The 14,593-nt window shown below is 42.5% G+C and overlaps 1 protein-coding gene across 3 annotated transcripts in view; it reads left to right on the top strand.

The window, feature by feature from the left end:
• Nucleotides 1-14,593, top strand: part of OGFOD1 (2-oxoglutarate and iron dependent oxygenase domain containing 1) — a 63,816-nt gene that overhangs the window by 42,072 nt on the left and 7,151 nt on the right. Inside the window, exons 2-9 of one of the 3 annotated variants that reach the window (XM_081806573.1) lie at nt 66-221; nt 1,922-2,067; nt 6,364-6,410; nt 9,527-9,627; nt 12,536-12,652; nt 13,197-13,288; nt 13,495-13,623; nt 13,905-14,018. In XM_081806573.1, the coding sequence (XP_081662699.1) occupies nt 68-221; nt 1,922-2,067; nt 6,364-6,410; nt 9,527-9,627; nt 12,536-12,652; nt 13,197-13,288; nt 13,495-13,623; nt 13,905-14,018 (900 nt within the window). In that variant the 5' untranslated portion in view covers nt 66-67. Of the gene's footprint in view, nt 1-2; nt 222-257; nt 755-1,921; nt 2,068-6,363; nt 6,411-9,526; nt 9,628-12,535; nt 12,653-13,196; nt 13,289-13,494; nt 13,624-13,904; nt 14,019-14,593 lie in introns of those variants that run through there. The other 2 variants (XM_006747555.3, XM_081806574.1) reach the window with 2 other exon arrangements.

Genomic DNA, 14,593 nt, shown 5'->3' with positions numbered 1-14,593 from the left:
TGGGAATTGTAGTCAGCCTAGGAAAGTAGCTGCTTAATCAGTGTGGCGTGGGTCTGTAGCTTAAGAGATGAATGGGAAACGGCCAGCTGAGCCAGTTTCTGGCCGGACGGGGAAAAAGGGAAAGAAGGAGGTGATAGCGGAGTTTTCGGACGCTGTCACCGAAGAAACCTTGAAAAAGCAGGTGTCTGAGGCCTGGAGCCGCAGGACGCCGTTCGGTCACGGTAACCCGGTGCTGTGAAGGGGGAGCAGGGTCTGGGGGGGCCTCTGAAAGTCCTACCAATCGAGTCGAGCCCCGGGCAGCGGGGCCACGAGGGAAGAGGCCCTTGGAGACAGTGTGACTTTGGCCACCTTTGACTCTCCTGCTGCCCTCTATCATTCCAAGTTCGGTTTGGATTTAGAAATCTGAGGAGGAAGAAACGTAGGCCCGAGAGTTGGGAAGCAGAGGGCATGGCATGCAAGTTCGTATTTCCTCCGAGGGCAAAGATCGGTTATCCCAAAATCGTGTAGCCAGAGCATTTATTGTGAGCTGCCAGATGGCTGGCGCCTGAGCTTACTCGTTTTTACACGCCTATAGGCCGACTACGTGACCTATGGGAGTAAACGAGTGTTGAGCAAGGGAAGAAACTCACCTTGAACGATTCCAGCCTCAGCTTCAGATATCACTTTAGAGGATAAGAATTCCGCTTCATGCCGCATGCTTCCCCTCCTAGCGTTTGCCATGATTTTGGTTTCAGTTGTTAAGTGCTTCGAAGGGGTGAGTCCTGGGTGTCTGGATGCACATAAAAGGTGATAGCTCAGTGTCTAAAGGGCAAGCTCTGTACCCCCAGGGACTTGTCAATATCCTCAGCTGTAGGATGGAAGTAGTGATAATGTCTATCACAGGGTTGCCGAGGAGATGAAGTGACATTATGCATGTAAAACACCACTGTGTTTGGCACGGGGTAGGTGGCGGTGGTGGTGATGGTCGTGGTGGTGACTATTAATATTAGGAGGGTACCTAGAGTATCAGAGGCAGTGGCTAAAATGTTGAGACAGAAATCAAGGCATCGAAGAGTTATGCTTGAACCGATTTTTTTAAAAAGTGTATGCTGTAACTTCCTTCCTCCAACAGTAACTTGGGGAAAGAAAAGGCAGAGTTGAAGAAAAATTGCCAGCCAGTATTGCTGTTCTCATTTTTTTTTAGGGGTTGGGGGTGGGCAGAGGGAGAGGAGAGAGAGAATCTTAAGCAGGCTCCTCCCCTAGCATGGAGCCTGCGGTGAGGCTCTGTCTCACAACCCTGGGATCATGACCTGAGCCAAAATCAAGAGCTGGATGCCTAACCAACTGAGCCACCCAGGTGCCCCTCTATTCTCATTTTTCATTTGCTCCTCTCACTTTAATTTTCGGGGAAATGAATAAGGAATCTAAAATATATTCAGTTCAATAGCTAATCATTGAACTAAAAAACGCAAAAAAGAGCAGGAACCTTAATTTAGTGATATCACCTGTACTCCTAAGGACTCGTATTTTGAACACAATATATTTAAAAAGTAGTATTGAGGGGCACCTGGGTGGCTCAGTCGTTAAGCGTCTGCCTTCGGGTCGGGTCATGATCTCAGGGTCCAGAGATCGAGCCTCGCATCGGGCTCCCTGATCAGTGGGAAGCCTGCTTCTCCCTCTCCCACTCCCCCTGCTTGTGTTTCCTCTCTCGCTGGTCTCTCTCTGTCAAATAAATAAAAATCTTTAAAAAAAAAAAAAAAAAAAAGGTAGTATTGAATGGGGTAAAGAAAAAAGGGAAGAGCTTATAATTCTTCCCCCAAGTCTTTCGGTACTAGATTTCTGAAAATTCATGATCATTCCCTTTTGTATTCCCTCTGCCATGCTACTCAGGTCAAAAATACAAAAGGGGAAAAAGCCATAAGTAATGTTTTCCTTCCAACAGAGGCCATTGCCATGGACATGGATCCCTTTCTTCACTGCGTGATCCCAAACTTCATCCAAAGCCAAAACTTTTTGGAAGGGCTTCAGAAGGAACTTTTGAACTTGGACTTCCATGAAAAGTATAACGATTTATATAAGTTCCAGCAGGTATTTATGTCCCTTTCACATTCACTCTTCCACTTAAGAAATGCTTTATCTACAGAATCATTCCTTACCTTTAGACTTGAGGTTTTAGATTGGGTTTGCCTTGGAGGGTCCTTGCCTTGACATCGCTAAAAGCATTCCTTCATTTCACATAAGCTTACTGAGTGTTAATGATGTGTTAGGTGCTATAATTATTGCATGGGAGCCTCTGACAGTTCCTGTCCTGTAAGACTAAACTAAGAGAAGTGCTAGTGATGGTGACAGATAGTCAAGAAATACAGTAAGCCAATAAGTTAAGTACATTATAAACAAAGGGGATTAAGTGCATTTTGAGGATTGGTATGCTGAAGAGGGTTGTACGTTGGAAAATAATACCTATTTAAATTTTTAATTCATGTCCTTATTTTAGGTGACTTGATGTATGCTGTGCATCGCAGTATGTCCACAGAGAGTGAGATCTATTCTTTTTTTGGTGGACAGTTTAACTTGGCAGGAAAAACCATATCAAAATCAGGGCCAGTTTTTCCACTCTTAGAAGACAGGGCTCAGTCTAGGTAGAGAAATACAGGTCATTGGTTTCCCCAGTTTGAGGGGAAATATCTTTTTAGTACATGGTATACATCACTCTTGGAAATCCTTTATGAAATCTCAAGGATATCAGCCCTTAAAAATCACAGAATAAAATAAAAATGAAAAAGATGAAGGATTATTTTGTTTTCTTTGCATTTAACCCTTTGATTTCTCTTTATCTGGGATAAGAGAGTAAATAACAGGATTTCCTTCTCTTTTATTCTTTTGCACTAGAGCTGATTATGTCCCCCAGTCTCTATCTTTGGGCCTTAACACATATGATTAACCAAGTTAAATATACACATGATATGACTCTTAATAAGTCAGGAAATCTGACAAAATTAAACTTTTATCCTAGTGAAGTTACATAGGTTAATTAAAAGTCACAACTGTCTGCCTTTGTAATTATATCAACTTCAATAACAGTAGGTCTCTTTGTTGATTTAGGGCTATATGTATCTCTGATTACAAAAACTGAGGATTTAAACTGGTTTTTACTTGATGCAATTTGGTAGATGAAAACACTTCTAACTGTGATGTCAGTGAGTGGCAATATAATAAAAAGGGCTCTGGGTAATGAGGAGGGGGAAAAAGATTACTTTAGATCACATGGGTGTTAGGTGAAACTGTACTCTGCTGTGAATAATTTTTACCATGCTCACTTTGGGATTGAACTTCTTCATCCTAAAACAGTAGATGCAAAACCTATTTTCAGTCTCCTGTCCCTTCAGACTTTGCTTATATCCTCTTTTCTTTGCTTGTGCTGTGAAATATCTTAATAATGGGGTCTATGACATCTTACAACCTTCCTAAACAAGTGTGTCAGGAGGAGTTGCCTGATATTCTGGATATTTTAAAGCAAGTGTTACTGAGTGCATGCTTTATGCCATGCTAAGTGCTTTATATTTATTAATTCATTAATAAATTCTCATAACAGAGAATGAATGAATGAATTCATTAAATCCTCATAACAGTCCTATGAAGGGGGTACCTTCCTATTCCTGTTTACAGATGAGGGGAGTACACTGGTTTTTTTCTTCTCTTCTGGATCATTCCCTGTGACATGTGAAAGAAAGCTGTTCCTAGGGGCGCCTGGGTGGCTCAGTCATTAAGTGCCTGCCTTCGGCTCAGGTCATGGTCCCAGGGTCCTGGGATCGAGCCCCACATCGGGCTCCCTGCTCAGCGGGGAGCCTGCTTCTCCTTCTCCCACTCCCCCTGCTTGTGTTCCCTCTCTCACTGTGTCTCTCACTGTGTCAAATAAATAAAAGAAAGAAAGCTGTTCCTAAGAAAAAAATGCTTTTGACCTAACTTTGCCCTTTACCCCATTCCTCTGCTCCTCTTGACAGTAGAATTCCATATAAGCTGTCTGTACTTTCTCAAATACTCCTTCTCTCATTCTCCATCAAGCCCATTTTGCATCAGGCTTTTACCTACAGCTCCACTGAAACTACACTTGTCGGGCTCACTCAGGATTCATTTTACTTGACCTTCCAGCTGCATTTGAGATTACTCCTTCCTCCCGGAGATATTTTCTTTACTTTCAGGATACCACGCTCTCAGAGTCTTCCTTCTACCTCCCTGGCAAGCCCTTGCTTTCCTTTGGTAGGTCTTCCTTTTGTACCTAACTTCTTTTTTTTTCTAAAGATTTTATTTATGTATTTAATTGACAGAGAGAGAGAGAGACAGCATGAGGGGGAACACACGCAGGGGGAGTGGGAGAGGGAGAAGCAGGCTTCCGGCCGAGCAGGGAGCCCGACACGGGGCTCGATCCCAGGACCCCGGGACCATGACCTGAGCCAAAGGCAGTCGCTTAACCAGCTGAGCCACCCAGGCGCCCCCTAACTTCTTAATGATAGAGTACTTTCGGGCTTTGCCCTTGGGCCACTTCCTGGCAGATTTCCAGGGACTCCCATGGCTTTGCCTCTACTCTTGGATATCTTTTAAGTGTCTCACACTTATGTCCAAAACTAAACTCTTGGTCTTCTCCCCCTAAGTCTGCTCCACCTGCAAATTTACCCATCCAGTGAATGGCAACTCGATCTTTCCAAGTGGCTCAGGCTAAAAACCTTCCATTCCTCTCTCACCTCATATCTAGTTCGTCAGGAAATTCTGCAGGCTCTCTCCTCAAAACATATCCAGAAAAACCCACTTCTTTCCACTTGTACTACCAACAGCCAGTCCAAGGCATCCTTGCCTCTCATCAGAATTACACTTGTAGTTTATTGGCCAGTTCACTGCTTCCACTCTTGCCCACCTACACAATCACAGACATTGTGTCCTTTTAAAACGGCAATGGACCCAAGAGAATTGAAAACGTGCACATAAAAACAGGTACACAAATGGTCATAGCAGGTTATTCATGATATCTTAAAAAGTGGAAAGAACCCAAATGTCCATCACCTGATGAATGGACAGATGAGTGTGGTCTAGCCACACGGTGGAGTATTACTCAGCCAGGAACAGGAATGGCATAGCAATGCTGCTGCAACATGGAGGAACCTTGACAATATACTGAGAGAAGCTAGACATGCAAGGCCACGTGCTGTAGGATTCCGCTTATCTGTAATGTCCTGACTAGGCAAATCCATATAGAGAGGCAGAAAGTAGATTAGTGGTTGCCAGGACCTTGGGGAGAAGAGTATGTATGGTGACTGCCTAATGAGTATAGAGTTTCTTTTTGGTGGGGGGATGATAAATGTTCTGGAATCAGATAATGGTGGTGGTCGCACAACATCGCGTATATACTAAAATCTACTGAATTACACATTCAGATGGTTAAAATGATAAATTTTATGTTACGTGAATTTTATCTCAATTTTTAAAAATGTAAATGGGATCCTATTACTCCTTTGTTCAAAGCCTCCAAAGGTTCCTCATTTCTTTGTCAGAAAGCCAAAGTACTTAGAAGAGTTCTAACGCATCCCATTGCCTCTTTGGCCTCATCTCCTACTGCTGTCCCCCGCACTCTCTACACTCTAGCCATGCAGTCTCCTTGGATGTTTTGACTAGACCAGGCATGCTTCACATCCAGGACCTTGAATCCTTTTTTTTTTTTTTTTTAATTAATTTGTCTATTTTGAGAGAGAGTGTGCGTGGGGCAGGGCATGGCACAGGGAGAGGGAGAGAGAATCTCAAGCAGCCTCCATGCTGAGCAGGGGACCTGACATGGGAGCCTCACGACCCTGAGATCACAACCTGAACTGAAATCAAGAGTCAGACACTTAACCCGACTGAGCCACCTGGGCACCCCAGGACCTTGAATCCTCTTTGCCTAGATATTCCCCTTGGCATGTTTCCCAACCTCCTTCAAGGCTTTGCTTCACTCAGCAAAATCAAGCCTGGCCATCGTGTTTGTACTTGCAAACCCTTTCCCACCTTCAGCACGCCCAGTACCTCATATCCTGCTGGTTTTCCCTGTGCCTTTGTCCCCTTCTTTCATGCTAACAATCAGCTTTTTATGTTTATTGTCTGTCTCCCTCAAAAAGAATATAAGCTCCACTGTCGATAACTATTTAAATATTTATTGAATGGAGTAAGGCCCAGGGGGGTTAAGTAACTTGCCCGAGTCATAGAGCTGCCATATGGAGGGGCCACAGGTCAAAGCCAGGCAGCTTGGCTTCAGTCCAGGCTCTTCGCCACAATCCTACACTGCAAGGGCACTCACTGAACTGCTTTTCTCTGTGTGTAATATATGAAGGAAATCCTTTTTTTTCTTTTTCTATGATCAAGTCGGATGATTTGAAGAAGAGAAGAGAGCCTCACATCTGTGCTTTAAGGTAAACAATCATATTTGTTGGGTGCAGAAAATGTTACATCATATAACGTTATGTCATTATCCCATTTTGTAGAGGAGAAAACAGATTGAGAGATTAAGTAACTTCTTCAAGGCTTCCTAGATGAAAACCGAGGGAGCTAAGCTACAAACTCAAATCAGTCTGATTCCAGGGCCCACCTTCTCAGTGATAAAATGTTCAGCTTTGTTAGTAATCAAGGAAACACTGCTGGAACCATTTTTCACATATTAGGTTGGCAAATATTCAAAACAAAATCCCCCAGTGTTGACAGAAGTATCGATCCCTTTCTTAGATGATGGTTTTGAAAAATGTATCAAAACTCTTAAAATTATGCTTCCCTTTTTATAGTATCATTCCACTTATAAGAATTTATCCTGAGAAAATAATTAAGGATGTGCTCAAAAATTTCATACAAGATTGCATGTTGTAATGTTGTTAAAAATAGTGGGGAAAAAGTGTTCTAAAGACTTATTCATTTTAGAACGAGAAAGAGAAAGAGTGCGTGTGCTCTAGTGCAAGTTGGGGGAGGGGCAGAGGGAAAGGGAGAAAGAATCTTCAAGTAGACTCCCTGCTGAGCTTAGAGCCCAATGCAGGGCTCGATCCCATGACCCTGAAATCATGACCTAAGCCGAAATCAAGAGTCGGACCCTCAACCCACTGAGCCACCCGGGTGCCCCAAAATAGTGAAAAACTATATACAAATTAAAAGGCCATGCATTGAGATTTATATAGATAATGGTAAAAGCATGAGTGGAAAACTCTACAACCATTGAATATGATGTGTGAATTTTAATACATGAGAATGATAAACCTGATTTCACCGATTCTAAGACACATTTCTTCTTTTACATTTTAGCACTGCTGGGGTCCAGTGTCTCACAAATTAATATTGTGTCCTATTTTAATTGGCAACATTTTTTTAAGTGATAGCAAAACAATGATACTTCTTACAGAGGAGGCATATTAGAGTTGATGCAGTACACTTGTCAAGAGAAAAGATGGGGCGCCTGGGTGGCTCGGTCGGTTAAACGTCTGCCTTCGGCTCAGGTCATGATCCCAGGGTGCTGGGATCGAGCCCCACATCAGGCTCTCTGCTCAGAGGGAAGCCTGCTCCTCCCTCTGCCTGCCATTCCCCCTGCTTGTGCGTGCGCTCTCTCTCTCTCTCTTTCTCTCTCTCTCTGTCAAATAAATAAGTAAATAAAAATCTTTTAAAAAAAGAGAGAGAAAAGACATTAAAACAGCGCACACAGTGTGAATGATTTTTAAAAGATATATTTGACTATCTGTGTACAAAGGAAAAAAGAGAAGAATGGAATGTTTAAATCTGGCTAGTTGGATTTCACATTTTTTTTAACAGTTCCTTTTTACTTATAGAGGGTTTTTTCCCCTAGTTTTGCTACAGTAGGCACATGTTACTTTGTAATCACTGTTTTTCATTTATACAGAGGTCATTTTTTTCTCATTCTCTTTTTTCCTCTGGGACATTTTGATATAGGATGGCAGTCTGCACAGATTGTTATTTCTTCCCAATTCTGAAGTATTACTCATGTATTAACTGCACCTCATAATATCTCATATTTATTTAGACCTTTTGTTATTGTTGTTCCAAAGAGAGATGATCGCACTGCACTGTAAGGCATTATCTCTTTAGTTCACAGCACACCTCTGGTAAGCATTTCCTGTGGGACTGAGGTTCCATTCTATTCCCACAGGATAATAGCCGGATGGTGTGTTAGACGGGATTCCTTGGTCTATAGAAAGGTGATCTTTATACTTCCCAGTTGGGCTCTGTGATTTCTCCGTTATATTCGATTAACAAATGAGAATAATGACAGAAAGTAACCCTGGCCTTGTGACCCTTTCATAGTGACTAGAGGAAGAACTTTTTATGGAATACATTTGAGGAAGCCAGTGTTACCAGTAAAAGAGGGATTTAAGGCTTTGATCATAGTTGCTTAAAGCATCAAGACTTTGCAGAAATGTTTGCTACCCACATCGCAAGCCTGGTTCAGCACTTTGTTCTGCTGGCTCATTAAATACAAGTTGCAACTCTGTTTTTGAAGTTACATGGCATTTCTGGTTGGACCAACCTAGCACAGCGTTTTTTAGAATGTTTTGGTTTGGTAATGTAAAGTGTGGAAAAGGGACTTGGTATTAAAATCTTAGGAGATCAGCCTGGAGACTTGATACTTAGTTATGAACAGCACAGTTGCATTTTATGGGAATTTCAATTGTGTACATTTGGACTAAGATGATCCAAAAAATACTGTCTGTGTGTGCAAAATGTGAACCGATGCAAGTCCTTTCAAAATGTTTTCAACTCATGAAGATTCACATAATTCCAAAGTTGATTGGCTGAGTGAGTTATAAATTGTGTTAAAGAGATTTCTATACAGAGAGCCCCGTTAGCTGGCAAATGGAAATGTTCAGCATCTCTTACTGGTATCGTGCTGGCATCAGAACTTCTATAAAAGATTTTCCTGAGCCTACAGTTAGCATAATATTCACTGTTATTGCAACTTAAAGTTTTTAATCTGCAACAGTGTCACCCAAATGGTCATTAAGCAGTGGAGTAGTATTTAGTGCCAAAAAACATGTCTAAAAATCAGTAACCTCGGAAAGGAACATCAGGGTGCTAAATTATGACAGAGGGCAAAGCACTGCCATGCTAGAGCATACTATCAATTTAAGAGGAAGAAAGTAAAATGAAATAGCAGAGCAAAACTATATTACAGTAGATGGATTTGTTTTTGTTTTTGTTTTTAAGATTTTTTATTTATTTGCGAGAGAGAGAATGAGAGACAGAGAGCATGAGAGGGAGGAGGTCAGAGGGAGAAGCAGACTCCCCGCCGAGCAGGGAGCCCGATGTGGGACTCGATCCCGGGACTCCAGGATCATGACCTGAGCCGAAGGCAGTCGCTCAACCAACTGAGCCACTCAGGCGCCCAGTAGATGGATTTGTATTTCTTTCTCTTTATTTCAGTTCCAAGACCTAAACTGTGCAAGTTTCAAGAAGCTACTACAGCCTCCAGGGAAAAGTAGCTGTGGCCGAGATCCAAATGCTGTGGCTAACAGGTTACCTTTGTTGACATTTCTAGGAAAGTTCTGTTTGAAGATTTCCGGACTTGGCTTGCTGACATTTCCAAGATTGACCTGGAATCAACTATTGACATGTCCTGTGCTAAATATGAATTCTCTGGTAAGAAAGATAAAGCCCTTGATGTCTAGAGGACTTACAGGCTTTAGCTACACAGTGGCAGCAAGAGCATTGGTGTGCCAGGATCCTAGACTTGGGACATGTCCCCCCATAGCATTAGGACCTTCTTTTTTTTTTTTTTAAGATTTCATTTATTTATTTGTCAGAGAGAGACAGCGAGAGAGGGAACACAAGCAGGGGGAGTGGGAGAGGGAGAAGCAGGCTTCCCGCGGAGCAGGGAGCCCGATGTGGGACTCGATCCCAGGACCCTGGGATCATGACCTGAGCCGAAGGCAGACGCTTAACGACTGAGCCACCCAGGCACCCCGAAAAGACTACATCCTTAAGGAAGAATCTTCGAACAGTATAGAAGGATACAGTGTAAACCTTGACAGTTCCCTGCACTTTCTCCTTGTCCCCCTTTCTCTTCAGAGGTATCCATTGTCACCAGTTCCCTTTGTGAGCAAAGAAATTTCTTTTTGAAAGTGTGTTTGCTTTCTCACCTGGAAGGAAAAGTGTTTTGCTTTGTTTCACTAAGTAAAATTTTTTTTTTTTAATTTTATTTATTTATTTGTGAGAGAGAGAATGAGAGAGAGCACATGAGAGGGGGAAGGGTCAGAGGGAGAAGCAGACTCCCTGCCGAGCAGGGAGCCCGATGCGGGACTCGATCCAGGGACTCCGGGATCATGACCTGAGCCGAAGGCAGTCGCTTAACCAACTGAGCCACCCAGGCGCCCTCACTAAGTAAAATTTTGATGTGGGTTTACTCTCATACAGTATAAAGTATAAGGGGGAGGTATACATTGGTAACCACTTTTTGAGGCTGAGTGATACACAGGATGAGTCCTATCAAAAGCCCTTTTTTTAAAAACTTTTTTTTTTTAATTGAAATCATTTCAAACTTACAGAAACATGGCAAGCATAGTATAGTTTTTTCCCATTTTACTTGAGAGTAGGTTGCCATCCTGTTCCAGGACCCCCATGTACTTCAGTGATTCCTACAACAAGGACATTCTCCTAGATGATGGCAATAAACCATCAAAATCAGGAAATTAGGATCGATACATTATTCCCATCCAATCTGCAGGCTCCATTCAAGTTCCATTATTTGGTCCTTGATTGCAAAAGGATCCCGTCCAGGATTGCATAGTTGTCATGCCTGACTTGGTCTCCCACAATCTAGAACAGTTCTTCAGTCTTGCCTTGACTTTCATGATCTTAAGTCTTCTGAAGGTTTACAGATGACTCATTTTGTACATTTGCCCTCAATTTGGGTTTGCCTGATGCCTCCTCATGATTAGATTCAAGGCTTGCATTTTTGGTAGGAATGTTACAGAATTATGTGGGGGTTGTTTTGTTTTGTTTTTTTAGTACATCTTATCAAGTGGTATATGGTTTCTGTGTGTCATAGTCTAGTGATACTTTGATTACTTAATTAAGGTGGTAACTGATGTCAGGCTTTCCCACTGTAAACTTGTTCTTTTTCTTTCTATAAGTGAATAAGAATTTTGTGGGGAGATACTTAACGATTATGTAAATATCCCATTTCTCCTCCAACTTTGATTCGCTTATTTTAGCATCCTCTGGCATTCCCTTTACATTTACTGTCATTCTGTAAGGAAACCTTCCTCTCTTTCCATTTATTTATTCATATATTTATTTACATTAGTGTGGCTTTATGGGTCACTATGTAACGGGCTGTAATCAGTTGCTATATTATAGTGATGCTCCTCTTGTCCCTGATTCGATCAAAGGGAGCACCTTTAAACTGATTTCCATGTCCTTTTGATGTGTCCCCATCATTCTTAATACATTTTACTTCCTAGCAGAACAAGATTTTTCCAAGCTCATCTTGTATGTCCCCTGCTCTAGACCCAGAGTTAGCCATTCTTCCAAAGAACCCTGATTCCTTTTAGTGACGAATGATACTTAAAAATCAAGATCTGGACTCTGGGTGTTTTGCCATTAGGGTGTCACTGCTCCCAGGCCTTTCTGTGGAGAAGAGGGAGCAAATACACGGATGCGCACGTGCACACGTGCGTTTACATGTTTATGTATGTCAGTGTCTAGAAATATGTAGATATCTAACTAAATATCTCCATACATAGGAAAATCAATTCACACTGATTCCTCCAGTTCCAATTCAACACCATAAGGTTTATCCCAGATTTCTCCATTTCCGTATTTATAATTTCCTTCCTCAGCAGTGAGAACCATGGCTTCCGTCACCTTCAGGATATTTCTTTATCAAAACAATCCCTCCATGTGTGAACGATCACAGTTCACCATAGCAAATCCTCCCTCTCCTGCCCTGCAGGGATGCCTCCCTTGCTCAGTCCCACCTAACGGCTTTTAGAAGCTTTAGCTCAAGAAATTAATGGGAACCGCTACCAAAAGATCTATGTACAGTAATGATCATTTGCTTATTGAAGCATTTTTCTTAGCAGATGAGAAATGGAAACAATTAAGTCTAAGATTAATTAAAGGAGAAAGAAGGTAATTCATAATCCATATAGTAGAATAACTACAGGGCCATTAAAAAAGCGATGACAGCTGTATATAGTGATGGTAGTAAAAAGGCCACAAAACAACCACTGTAGGACACCCATTTTTTTTTTTTTTTTAAGCAAACGTATGTAGGAAAAGTGCTGGAAGAATATAAGCACAAATACTGTTAGTGATTATCTCTGGGGTCTGTCCGTATGTGTGTTCTTCAGGGCTTTTAGAGTTCTCCGTGTTCCCAGTTGTATGTCTCTGATTATAAACAGGAAAAACAAGTGTCATTTTACAAAGCTGGAGGAGCTCACATTGCAGGTGAATATCAGATGGACCGATACTAAAATGCAGGATCAGAGTAGTGGCTGCTCCTTGTCGGCTCGGGGACATTAAAGTACATGTTGCACTATTGCAGATGCCCTCCTCTGCCACGATGATGAGCTGGAAGGGCGCCGGATCGCCTTCATTCTTTACCTGGTTCCTCCCTGGGACAGGAGCTTGGGGGGCACCCTGGACCTGTATGACGTTGATGGTAAGAGAAGCGCGTACACATCAGCACCAGTAGCTACTTCTGAGCTCTTACACACAGTGTGTGTCCTCCTCTGAGGAGGGGGAGCGGACACCAGCCTTGACAGCCGCCTCCCTACATTGTACTTGTAGTCATTACTCCAGAGGTGGAGTCCATGAGCATGAGGACTAGTCAGACCCTACTCCTGAGTACTGACTGTGGAAAGCTGGAGCACGTGGAAAGCTGCCTGGGACCCTCAGTGTGCCCGCGCCAGTCTGTCTGACAGGAAGTCAGGGTTGTTTCCTAATGACTGACACCAGATGTTGCCTCTCGAAAACTTTTCCGAACTTATCCCAGCCCTCATCGATAATAGACAGATGGCATAGTAAGAACAATGGTCAGGTAGCAGAACTGAGTGAAACAGATGGAAGAGGGTGGCGTTTTGGGATCTGCAGGGTCCATCTACTTCCCCTTAGAAATCTGAGAATTGTCAAGGTGAAACGAGGCAGCCTGAAAGTGGTTAGTGGTAACAAAACCACATTTGTGATTGTCTTCTCTCCTGGTGCAGAACACTTCCAGCCGAAGCAGATCGTCAAGTCTCTTATCCCTTCATGGAACACACTGGTTTTCTTTGAAGTGTCTCCAGTATCCTTTCACCAGGTAAAGATTATAAACCACAAATATACAGAGTACTAAGGATCATGCTTTTTAGTCCCCTGTTATCGAAATGTGAGAGCTTCCTGTTGGACTTCCGTGGCCAGGTTGTGCGCGCATCCAGCGTGACGGATCCAGAAGTGAGCGCGCCTTGGCTAGCAATCGTCCCCCTCAGCGGGTACGTTCATGCGCTGTTGGCCTTGTCCTTTCAGGTGTCCGAAGTCCTATCTGAAGAAAAGTCGCGTTTGTCTATAAGTGGCTGGTTCCATGGTCCTTCACTGACCCGGCCTCCCAACTACTTTGAACCTCTCATACCTCGGAGCCCTCACATCCCACAAGATGTAAGGATAAATGCCTGTTGTCGGGATTCTTATCTTAGATTTACCGTATGGTTTGTTTTCCTGATAATGAGACTGGACTTTTGAGTTTCCTCTTTTGCTTTTCTTAGGTAAACTTTTGATAGTGTCTTTTTCTCAGGCAGAGTTTTCCAGCACTTTTATGTGTAACAAGGAGAAGATTATAAAGTGAGGCTTTGCATATATTTTACTAGCACGAAATGATGTAAGAACAAAAGCAATAGGAATTGTTAATTCACGTTTTGCATCTGCTGCTTCTTTGTAAGCATGAAATTTTGTATGATTGGATCAACCCTACTTACCTGGACATGGATTACCAAGTTCAAATTCAAGAAGAATTTGAAGAACGGTCTGAAATTCTCCTAAAGGAGTTCCTTAAGGTAAGCCAGCACGTTCTGTCCAGTGTATCTTGGGGACCTCAGTAGCAGGCCCTAACAGAATCTCACTGCTATAACAACTTGTGCTTTTGTCTTTCTCGCTTCTTGGGTGGGTAAACAGGCATCACTAAAGGAGTTTTGGGTTAGTTCCTGGTTAGATGTTTATATCATCTTTTTCATAAAATATACAGGTGATGCTAGTAGCTAACATTGGTACCAGTTGTATGCTTAGTGGGTTGAGTCCCTTGGGTGTTCCCCAGTTTTCTGGAATCCTAATGGTACACACATACACGCACGCACGCTTCTACACTGACAGGGAGTTGTATGTAGCTTCCTTCCTATTCATTTGGTGAATATGGTTTCCTATCAGCTTACTATTGCTTTTAGTAAAAGATAGATTATTAACTGAGCAGCACCTATTAATGAACGTTTGACAATGATACGCAGCACATTTCAGTGGAGAGGGACTACATCAGGAGTCAGAAGACCTAATATTCATGCCCTGGCTCTGTGGTTTTACTAATGAGCAAATCACTGAATCTCCCAGAGCTTGTAGGTCTTCATCAGTTAAACTGGGA

This window comes from Leptonychotes weddellii, chromosome 16, assembly GCF_054177405.1.
Source record: "Leptonychotes weddellii isolate Sample4059 chromosome 16, ASM5417740v2, whole genome shotgun sequence".
Taxonomy (NCBI): domain Eukaryota; kingdom Metazoa; phylum Chordata; class Mammalia; order Carnivora; family Phocidae; genus Leptonychotes; species Leptonychotes weddellii.
Note: the sequence above shows the minus strand (reverse complement) of the source record. Positions and strands in the feature narration are given on the sequence as shown.